The following is a 12003-nucleotide window of genomic DNA, read 5'->3' as shown; positions in this document are numbered from 1 at the left end:
GCCACTCTTCATCGCGGTGCAGGGACCGCTCTTCATCGCGGTGCGCGGGCCTTTCACTATCGCGGCCCCTCCCGTTGCGGGGCACAGGCTCCAGACGCGCAGGCTCAGTAGTTGTGGCTCACGGGCCCAGCTGCTCCGTGGCATGTCGGATCTTCCCAGACCAGGGCTCGAACCCGTGTCCCCTGCATTAGCAGGCAGATTCTCAACCACTGCGCCACCAGGGAAGCCCTCTCTCTATATTTTTTAAAGACTTCTCTTAACTGTGTTACAGAAGAGCTGGTGCAATATTTTTTAAATTTTGAATTTGAATTGTCAGTGCCCCATTCTGCCTCAGTCTCACTGCTACCTGTTGCCTTACCTTCCAGCTTGCTTCAGTCACATATATTATACCTGGGTGGTTCCTGAACATAATTGATTTTGCAACCCCATGTAAAGAAAAGAATAATTTATTTAACCAATCCTCTATTTTGGATATTACAAATGTTTCAAATTTTTTCCATCCACAATTATTGCCTTAAGATAAATTCCTCCGGGAGGAATTGCTGGATCAAAGATTATGTACATGAAAGGTTTGTCAGTTTTCAGACCAACCACCAGTGTATGAGAATACCTGCTTCCCTGTATAAATGACCAACACTCACTATTACTATATTTCATTGAATCTAAGACACACTTTTTAAAAAACCATTTTAACATCTTTGAAATCAGATGCATCTTATAGTCAGTGGTATCTTAGATTCAATGTAATACAGTGTTATTATTCAAAATTTTTACCAATTAGGTAACAGAAAAAAGATGTCTGATGATTTTTTTCTTTAAATAGTGAAATTGAACTTTTTTTGTGTTTGATTATTGGCTGTTTGTATATCATCTTGTAAAGCACCTGTTTTTATTCATTAATCATTTTTCCATTGGGGTTTTCACTTTTTTCTTACTGATTTGCAGAAGCTCTTTATATTTTTATGTAGTCAAATCCATGAATCTTTTTCTTTATGGCTTCAGTCTTACATGTCAGTCATGCTTAGATTATATTAATATCCACATAGTTTTCCTGGTGCTTGTAACATTTAATTTTGCCATATAATATTCATCTGCCTAGAATTTGTGTTTATAAAAGATAGGAAATAATTATTTTCCTTCCAGATAGACAGCTGTATGTTCTATCACCCCTTACTGAATCGTTTCATCCTTTCCCCACTGATTTGAAATACAACCTTCATGATATGCTAAACTTTTCAGTTGTTCTGGCCTTTCAATTCTTATCCATTGACCTGCTTGCATATGCCAGGTGCATAGTTTTAATTATTGTAGCTCCATAGTACTTAAACATTTTGTTTTACTTTTAAAAACTATATCTTATAATTTATTTAGTTAGAAAATTTTCAAAAAGAGACGATAAAACAAATACTTTTTCCCCAGAAGTTTCAAAAAAACAATTGACTTGAAAATGTCTCCCTCAAATCAAAAGATATATAATATCTGACAAGATTGGGTTTTCATGTGTTTTTACATGGTCGAGGGAAGCTTGGTGACATGTTGGGAAAAGCCTATTGGAAGAGTTCTGAGATGGGTCAGCCCTCTGCTCTCAGCACCTTGACCCTGGGGAAATTGACCTTTAATGACAGCTTCCTGAGGAGAATGACAGAAGGGAGTGATCCATCTTCTAGGGTCAAGTTCTGCATACAGGCATCCTTGGGCAGCTTATTAACAGCTGCAGTTTATATTTAATCTCTCTCCTAAAATCAAACATTAAAATATTTTTCTCATATATATATTAATTCAGGGATGTGGATTTGCCAAGTCTGCAGACCAAAGAAAAAGGGAAGAAAACTACTTCATGAGAAAGCTGCACAAATAAAACGACGATATGCAAAACCCATTGGACGACCGAAAAATAAATTAAAGCAACGATTGTTGTAGGTTGAGATCTTATCAAAAGAAATCTTTTATGTTGTGCTTTAAGATATAGTTGATTGTAACCCCCTTAGATTCCATTATCTTTTTAGTATCATTTTTACAAACTCAAGGGATGAGGAATATTTCTCCTTTTGCATAAGCTGTGGAAATTTTTTTTGAAAATAACATTTTAAATTACAGTTGGCATTTCAGGGTCTTCTGTTGGCAGTATCTGTGATGCTAAGTGACATTTTTCAAGCAGCAGGATAGAAGCAGAATGTAAGAACTGGAAACAGTTATTCTGTCTACTTTATTATTGGCTGAACATTAGAAGAGGTTACTTATATGAATATTTTTTCTGGGGGTTTTTAAAACAAGAGAGGGATTTGTTCACATCTCTAGTGACTCTCTTTTGTTGCCCCAGATAACGTTTTAGAAAAATACTTCTCTTTTCTGGTGCTAATTTAGTATTACAACTTTTTAAGATCCCTTTACTGAAATAGGAGCTTCTAAGAAACCTGCAAATGACTGTCCTAATTTGCCTCCAAAGAGTTAGACAAGACCATTTGGTATGTGCACATGTGTGCAAACATACAGACAGAATAATATATTTGCAGTAGCCTGCAGTTCTACTATGATAGCCCCATTTCCTCTAGCCTGTTGCCACATAGATGCCTTTAAAGCCAAGTAGAACATTTAGCAGGAGTTACTTGGAGAAGTAGAGAAAAGATAAGAGGAGAAATGGATGTATTTTTTTTTAACCTATATAGAGTATAGAACTGACTGTCAGCATTAGGTAAGATGTTTAGAAATGAAATCAGTAGACTTGCATATCTGAAGCAGCTCTATCAATAAGACCGTTGCCCTTCTCTTTAGGCTTAGTGAAAGGGTCACTGTGATGTAGAAATGAATAGAGCTCTGCACACACAGTGAAGAAACACCAGGTGTCTAATTCACTTGCTTACTCTTCCCCCCCTAATTTTATCTGAAGCAATTCACTTTATTACCTGCTCTCAGAAAAACAGTATCGTCCCGCACCTTTATCTCCCAAAGGAGAAATAGAAAAATGCATGCTCCTTTCTAGAGTGTTCTGTGAAACGTTATGAAAACCTTCTAACTGGTGGACATCTTAATATGGAATTTGTGTTAATTTCTAGAGGCAAACATGAAACCTATTCACGAATAAAATCTTTCATATTAGCATCATTTGAAGTAGAAATTATATGTTTTTGCATTCATCCAGTGTAAGCATTTTTCCCGAAATGGGACTGTATCCTCAGGGCCCAATTAAAAAAACCAAATTAGGATATAAACTTTCTAAACAAAGGACACAGCTGAAAATTGCATCTGGCACCAATCCTAACCTTTTGTTTGTCCAAAATTGTCCTTTGAGCTTAGGAATTTTTAAGACAGTCTAGGGAGTTTTCCTTTTTACATGCTTTATAAGCATATTATCCTTTCTGGGCAATCGATTCCAGATACAGTCCAAATGTAGCATTCTGATGTGAAACATTTTAGCCTGGATGAGTAGTTTATTGGTAACTCTCACTGTGACACTGGAGATCTCTAGCGCTAACCTGATTTGGCTGACTCGGTGGCATTGGGTGCAGCTCCTGGCGGTTGAGCTGCTTCGGATGAGCCTAGTAGCTCACTCTGTTGATCTGTGCCGGCCGCCCCTTTAGCTGACTGCTGAAATTGTTCATTAAATCTCTGTGTACAGGATGACCACTAAGCTATGCTCTTCTATTTGTAATTATTTAAGATATTTTTATAATTCAAGATCATATCATTTTCAGGCTTCCATTTCGTCATTACTAGCCTTCAGCTCAGTTGATAATTTTTAAGCTCCATTCTTGGGCCCCAGCACTGCCATAATTCACATGCAAATGTTTCTGTTGAATAAAATTCTGCTGCAAAATGGGTAGCTTTCCAAGCCCTAGCCTGAGGTGAGGGCAGGCAGCTGCCGTTCCTGTAAGCAGCTGTGCTAGTGGAGTGACCCCCGGTCTCCATTGAGCACACAGCTGTATGGGCAGAACCAGCATCAAATGAACTGAAATAGCAGTCAGAACCAGTGTATAAAGATTCTGATGCCAAGTGTCTGATAATGACCATGGTAAATGTGCTGCTTCTTCACCAGACTTTCCATGTCATGTCTGACCCGCTGTAGCTTTTCTTTAATCATTTCTTCAGTTTTTTGCTATTGTTGTCCTTTTTTCAGCAGTATTTTATGCTGTAACTAATTGTCTCCTCTACTTAGAGAGTATTATTGGTTATCTTATCATCCTAAGCATAAAGTGCTAAGTGGAAGAGGGTATCTTTTAATGTTTTCTTTAAAAAAAAAAAAAAGTACTAATTTATAGATATAACCAAATTCTATTTATATAAATTTTCCATTTGAGTTAAAATTACTTCTAACTAGAGATTAGATAAGCTTCTTCTTTTGCTTCTAGATAATACTTATGACTTATTTCCTTTCATACTTTAACAAAGACATTTCAGGAAATCATAATTACTTGTGACGACACAAGGGGTCACGTTTTTATTTAATTATAATGAAAGCATTGGGTGATCTTTTAGTCTCTTCAAAAATTTTCTTATCCATATTGCCCTTGGTTCCACATGATTCTAACAGTACCTGTTGGATGGGCCCTGGGAGAATCATGACATGCCAATGTAGGGGCTGCAACCTGTTTCAACAGAGAAACACCTAGGTGGAGGCACACACACACAAGCAGCGCTTCGGGTTGCAATTCAGTTTCTTAAGTTTAAGCACATTGAATGCATCTAGTTGCTATAAACTTGTGTTAGATACCTTTATAATTCTATTATTAAATGCTGATACTATTCTCTAAATTTTTGCCTAGGTCTGTAACCAGTGATGAAGGATCCATGAATGCATTCACAGGAAGGGGGTCACCTGGTAGGGGTCAAAAGACTAAAGTCTGTACCACACCTTCATCTGGTCATGCTGCATCTGGGAAGGACTCAAGCAGCAGATTGGCTGTTACAGACCCCACTCGGCCTGGTGCCACCACCAAAATCACCACCACCTCCACCTACATTTCTGCCTCTACACTTAAAGTTAACAAGAAAACCAAAGGGCTCATTGATGGCCTTACTAAGTTTTTTACACCATCACCTGATGGTCGCAGATCACGAGGTGAAATAATAGACTTTTCAAAGCACTATCGTCCAAGGAAAAAGGTCTCTCAGAAACAGTCATGCACTTCTCATGTGTTGGCTCCAGGTACCACACAAAAGCTAAAACCTCCACCTTCTTCACTCCCACCCGCAACCCCCATCTCTGGTCAGAGCCCCAGTTCACAAAAGTCCAGCACTTCTGTTTCTTCTACCTCTCCCCAGAGTTCTTCCAGCCAGTCTAGCGTGCCCTCCTTTAGCAGTCTCACTAATAACAGCCAGCTGAAGGCACTCTTTGATGGGCTCTCTCATATCTATACCACTCAGGGACAGTCTCGCCAAAAGGGACACCCAAGTTATGCACCACCTAAACGTATGCGTCGTAAAATCGAATTCCCTTCCACGGCAAAATCGAAAGCCCATTTCTTTGGAAAAAGAGATATTAGAAGTAGATTTATTTCTCACCCCTCCTCCTCTAGCTGGGGGATGGCTAGAGGACGTATTTTTAAAGCAATTGCTCACTTCAAGCGAACAACTTTCCTTAAAAAGCACAGGATGCTAGGCAGGTTAAAATATAAAGTGACCCCTCAGATGGGGACCCCCTCACCAGGGAAGGGGAGCTTGACAGACGGAAGGATTAAACCTGATCAGGATGATGGTAAGCAAAAGGTCAAAGCTCCAACCAAACCTGCGTCCCGTCCCTTTCTCCCCAACCCCCCCAAAAAAAGAATCAGTCAATTCCTATTTGTCACATAGGTCTTAGCTATTTCTCTTGTTCTCACTTCACTTTCATACAGAAGCAGTGAAACTTTGACCTTTTTCTAATGCTGACTAAACCTCCAAAATGTTGTTTTTCCAACTAATACTCTCCCACTTTTTATGACTTATTTCCATTTGTAGTGACACTAGGACCCCCCAGATGCGTCCGTAGCATTGCTTATGGCTTTGTAGTCCCGCATGAGTAGCCACTGTTAACGCCTCTGCCATGTTCCTCCCCGTGCTACCTCTTCAGCCACAGCGCTGCGTGGCCATGTGCTGTCCGTGCTTCCGGCAGTGGGGACATCAGCTCCTCGTCTCCCTCTGTCCATTGCTTTCTCATGACAAAATTCATCCTGCTTCCTTCTCAACAAAGCCTGATCTGTGACTCTGTGAAGTGTGCTTTTGGATGTGAGTGTGTCTGTGTGTGTATTCACCTCAGGGAGAAAACTGATTTCATGATTTCATTTAACAAATTGGCCCGTTACATTTGCTGTCCTTTATAGAACAAAAGCCAAAAAATGTGTCATTTGGACAAAGTGGTAGATTTTATTATCTCAAACGTGATCATGGGAATTCTATACCTAGACATTGATATGCCTTCTAATCTTGGTTGAAAACTATGATTTTGCTTTGTATTGCTCGCTCTTTCCGTCATTTATTTGTCGAAGCTATAAAAAGATGACAACAGCGATAATTCAAATAACAATTTGAGTACAGCAGGGAAAAGGTACTGCTGGATTTGTGAGCAGTGCTTAGACGTAAAAGCTAATAAAGCTTAAAAAAAAATCCATATTTGCCCACTTTGCTAATTTGGTGCCATTTTGATAATTATATGGTGGTTATTCATGATGCAAGTCAGTGAATACACTTTCTGCTGGTTTTAAATGACAGATACAGAAATCAAAATAAGCATCAAACAAGAAAGTACAGATATAAATGTGATTGGAAACAAGGATACCGTTACTGAAGAGGATTTGGATGTTTTTAAGCAGGCCCAGGAACTGTCTTGGGAGGTAAGGCCAGGATACTGCATTCTAGTAATGAGGATAATACGTGACCTTTATATATGAGTACTATGAAATTAACTGCCTTGATTTTATAACGAATCCCCCTCAAAATCCTTTGTGGTTCTTTAACTGTTACCATCATTTTTGTTGACTCTACATTTGAAAGTAATGACTTTATATAGAGTTGTCTCCACTCTTAGAAGTTGGTAATGGCTCAGTGGGTCTCACAGAATAGGCCAGAGTAGCAGTTATTGAGCCAGATTTTGAAAAACGCTTCTAGGGGTGAAGGAATAGATTTCTTATTATTTTTGCTCAAATTAAGAAAATAGCCCTTTTAAATCGTTCACAAAAAGAAGAACATCACTTTTAAATTGACCGATGTTTCTTCCAGCACAGGTGGCCAGCCATATGAAAAATGTCTCCTGATTTTAACTGTTGGGCATTGGCAAAGGCAACATCGTGTTGCATGATCAGTTGTAATCACTTTTATTTTCATTGTCCAGTAATTTCTTTAAATGATCCCCCTTAAAATATTAACTCTACATAGCTTATTGTCAGCAAAACATTGAAAGGAAAGGCTGTGGGACTTCTCAAAGACAAATTTATTATGGATTGTGAATTCTTCTGTCAATAGACCACATTCTGTTACCAGGGCACCACATTCATGGATAGATTCCCACCCCCACCTCACTTCCTTTTATGGGGAGTAGGGGGCTATCTATAGGCTCTTAAGCTTTATTTTTTGTAGCGACCACTTGGGCTAAATACTTGTGCTTGTTTCTACTTGAGGGGCCATTGGATATTTCCATTCCTCATTCTGCATTCTTTGTAGTGTTTCCTTTGGCTAAGATAAAATGTTAAATCCCGCGCCCCCCCACCCCCGCCCCACCCCCCCATCACTGAGATTTGAAGTCCTTAAATATTACCATTTTGAGGGACCATATCTGGCATTCGTATATAGACGTGATGAACAGCAGGCAATTACCTGAAAGTTACTGCTAAATCTAAGGCCCTTTCTTTCCAACCTGGTAACACTGGCGTTTTCATTCAAGAACATTTCTTGTCTGTGTCAGGCACTGGACTAGACCCAGGGAATGCCACAGTGAATCAGGCCGGCAGAGTTCTTAACCTCCTGCATGGGAGTAAAAGGAGATGGGAATCAAACTGCAAACTTCGCAATTGATTATTTATCTACAGTCGGGTTAAATATTACTTGGTGGAGGAACAGGGGACTGTAACAGTGTGACAGTGTGTAACAGCCACATCTTCTAATTTCCTCAGTTTTAATACATTGTAGCAGATCGTTATATTTAGTTCAGTAGACATTTGTATGTATTAACAGGTATTCATTTCCTATCTTGGTAATACTGTTTCTTAGGGTATTTATATATGAATCTTATACAAAGTTGATTATTATTTCACAAGGGCCTATAATGTTTTTTTTTCAACAACATGAAAATTCACGATTACGATCAGTATTCTGGTCTTGATAGATTTTCGTATCCACTGGTGAAAGAACCAAAACGTAAGTGAAGAAATCCTCATATTTTGTTTTCTTTCTGCCTGACAGAAAATAGAGTGTGAAAGTGGAGTAGAAGACTGTGGCCGGTACCCTTCTGTAATAGAATTTGGGAAATATGAAATCCAAACCTGGTACTCCTCGCCTTACCCACAGGAATATGCAAGGTAATGGAATAAGCCTGGCAGGTATACAACCTTAATGTCTCATATGTGAGGAAGGAACATTCTAAAGCTGGAATTAGGTGATTTTTAGGACATAAATTTTAATAGTTCTTTTTTTTCTTTCGGCAGCAGTGGTTCTTCGTTTCTGCGTGTGGGCTTTCTGTAGTGGCGGCATGCGGGGGGCTACTTTTCGTTGTGGTGCACGGGCGCCTCATTGCGGTGGTTTCTCTTGTTGCAGAGCACGGGCTCTAGGTGCGTGGGCTTCAGTAGTTGCAGCACGTAGGCTCAGTAGTTGTGGCTCTTGGGCTTAGTCACTCTGAGGCATGTGGGATCTTCCCGGACCAGGGATCGAACCCACGTCCCCTGTGTTGGCAGGCGGATTCTTAACCAATGTGCCACCAGGGACGTCCCGATAGTCAAGTCTAAGTGCTTCCAAAACTATTACTTTCGCCAGTACCTTCTTATAGTATTCACTGTTATATGTAAACACCTTATACTGCTTAGTTACACAGGTGTTGTAAATTTTGCCTTTTAACTTTTAGATCGTTTTTTTCTCTTTGGTTAATTGGGGAAGTGTTGTTTGTGTAAGAAACCAAATCAAGAAAAAAAAATTAGCCATTGTAAAATATTTGGTAGTTTCTTCTCAGTTGTCTTTTTCATTTTCCTGATTAGGCCTGTTAGTTTTATCTCTGATTTCTGGCATTTTATTGTCAAGTTTTTTTAGAGAAATTATAGCAAAAGAAGGAAAAATGGGAGAAAGTAGGTGGGCATGGGTAGCCTTAAGAGACCCTTCCCCAAATTTTGACTTTTAGAGCCATTTGTGACTAACTTGTTAAAAATGAAGAGAAAATAATGGTACTAGAATTTTCTTTTGTCTTGAACTAAGATTAGCTGTGAAATTGTCTTGAACTAATGTATCTAAAAATGGGTATCTTGTGAACAGATTTCTTCCTTCAGGTATGTCAGGGCACAGTTTATTAGTATCTCCTCAAATGCTTTAGGCTGCAAAGTTTCTGGTAATCACAAATCTGCTTTTCTTCTAGAATAGATATCGTCCCTTTTCTCTTTCTGGTGGGTGTCTGCCCAATCATCAGAGAAAACGGGCAGGGTGTTCTAGAAGTTAAGTGACAAACTAAGAGGAGTCTTGGTTTCTCTTCCCAGTTCATATCACGTAGCTGTATGTTCCTTAACAACTTTTGAAAAACACCTATGAGCTTTTATTTGTATGGGTAATCATAAGTCATGTGTTCTAAGAGCTTTGAATAATTTTGCATATGAATCCAAGATTTGAGATTACTGTGCTGTGTCTGTATCTAATTCTTCCCAAAACACTGCTCCCCATTTTTATACCCCAAAGACGTTGAAAGTGCTTTTAAACATTCTCTTGTAAATATTAGCAATGTCCACTTAAGCATGATAGGGCACAAGTAAAAAATGGTATAATTTTTAAGGTGGAGAAAAAGTCAGCAGAGGAGAGAAAGCTGTTTGTCTAATGTTATTCAAAGAGTTGGTGGAATTGGTAGGAACAAATAAGGTCTTTTGACTTGACTGTATTTACTCCTTTAGACCATGTACAACTGATGATAACTTTAAAGTTACCTCATCCATAAGAAATGGAAACAACTAAATTCTGGGACTTCTCTGCCTTATAAGTACACAGATCATTTTAAAAATAATGAATTCACTTCTCTCTGAGTAAAAGATTGTTATAGTTACACCACTGATTACACGTACTGTTGAAATTATGACATTAAGTCTGAAATTTAAAAAATATGCATGCATGACAGGACGCCATTGTTTTTAGAGTCATAGTTCCAAGTCTGAAAACCTTTCTTTCTATAGGACATTTCTAAGGAAACAAATTATTTGTTTGCAAAGTAAAGGCAGCAAATATTAGATTGAAAAATAATATAAGGTTTGTACGCTCTCTTTACTACTGGCTTTCTTTTTTCTTTTTCTTTTGTTGAAACTACTTCTTTCAAATACTATTATACAGCCTTTTTATGGCTTAGAGAAAATAGAACAATATTTAATATTTTTCCCTAGGAGTATAATCAATCTGATTATATTCTTTGATTTTAAAATTTCAACAGATTACCAAAGCTTTACCTGTGTGAATTCTGTCTTAAATATATGAAAAGTAAAAATATTTTGTTAAGACACTCAAGGAAATGTGGATGGTTTCATCCTCCAGCAAATGAAATTTACCGAAGGAAAGACCTTTCAGTATTTGAGGTAAGCATGTGTAAATAAAAAACTCAGCATTTGAAACCTAGTGTTTCTAATTGTTGACTATGTACTGATTTGTTCGTAGAAGGTACAAAGTATATTCGGTTTTGGCACTGAAATTCAGACTGCTTTTTCAAACATCTCCATGTTTTGGAATGTTTTTCTAACCATATTAAGCAACCGTTGAGATTGATGATGAATTCCTACTCCATCACATTAACTTTTTTGTCTTCTCCCAAATCCCTGTCTGCACCAGATATATTCGCCAGTGAATTTATGGTCTCCTCAGCTCTTTGTAAATTCTACTTTCTTTGGCAGGAGAAATTAGCTTTGTTCAGCAGCTCCAGCCAATGTCTGGCAGGTGCTCACTCTTCCAGGGAATTGAGCAGCTGTACATATCTCCTCAATACACAACCACCTGTGTTTCCATCCATTTCTTGGCAGAGTAGATAATCCTTTTGGTGAGACCCCAGCAGATGTTGGGACTCCCCCGACCCCCATCTGGGTAGATGGCCACCCCTGGAGAACTGTGCTGTTCACAGGAACCCCTTGTGGCCATGTGTCTGTCATTGTGTGTTCTTGAAGACATTTTGTGTTTTCAGAATTGATTTAGTAGCAGAAGGTCTTTGCCGCTGTATCATTTCATTGTTTCATCATGTTCTATTGTCGGTTTCAGGGATCCAGCTTAGCTGAGTCAGTTGTACCTTGAGGAGGCCATGCCTTCTTTTCCTGTTATTGCCTAGTCACAGGCCTTCTTAATTCTCTCACTCTGGTTGAGCACTTCCATTGCCCTGCCTTATTTTCTTCTCTGTTACCCATCTTGGTACATTGCTTTCATTCCTGGATGCTCAGAACAAGCCTTCCTTGCACAGCAGATATGATATCTTCTTTCTCTGAAATACAATTTTACTTTAGGATTCTCTTTTCCTGAGTTGTTCAGATTGGAAATTTATTATTCTGCCCCACATTTCTCTTTAATTCTTGTCTGTAATGTCTTGCATTAAATTTAACGTAGGGGAGGGTCATACATAGGTTTCTCTCATGGACCAGGCTTCCTCTCTCAGACAGTCTTGGGCCCATTACTTTTTTCCCCCAAGACTCATCAGAGAACGCATGTAACTCCAACTGTATCTTATGATTTTTTAAAGCTCCTCTTCCTGGTTATATCAGGCTCTTTCGGCAAGCTTGAAGGAAGAAGGGTATTGTTGCTAGGAAGATTTGATAATATGTTAGTTCTTACTAAGCGGGAGGCACAGGGTTTCTCAACCAGGGGACTGTTCGCATTTCAGGC

At 38.8% G+C, this 12003-nt stretch overlaps 1 protein-coding gene across 1 annotated transcript in view; it reads left to right on the top strand.

Moving 5' to 3' along the window:
- The window catches only part of KAT6B (lysine acetyltransferase 6B), a 184531-nt gene that overhangs the window by 128256 nt on the left and 44272 nt on the right, over positions 1-12003 (top strand). Inside the window, 7 exon segments of the mRNA XM_057531181.1 lie at positions 1784-1916; positions 4761-5346; positions 5348-5381; positions 5384-5692; positions 6685-6806; positions 8371-8486; positions 10577-10718. Coding sequence (XP_057387164.1) covers positions 1784-1916; positions 4761-5346; positions 5348-5381; positions 5384-5692; positions 6685-6806; positions 8371-8486; positions 10577-10718 — 1442 coding nt within the window.

Source organism: Balaenoptera acutorostrata, chromosome 16 (genome assembly GCF_949987535.1).
Source record: "Balaenoptera acutorostrata chromosome 16, mBalAcu1.1, whole genome shotgun sequence".
Lineage (NCBI taxonomy): Eukaryota > Metazoa > Chordata > Mammalia > Artiodactyla > Balaenopteridae > Balaenoptera > Balaenoptera acutorostrata.
Note: the sequence above shows the minus strand (reverse complement) of the source record. Positions and strands in the feature narration are given on the sequence as shown.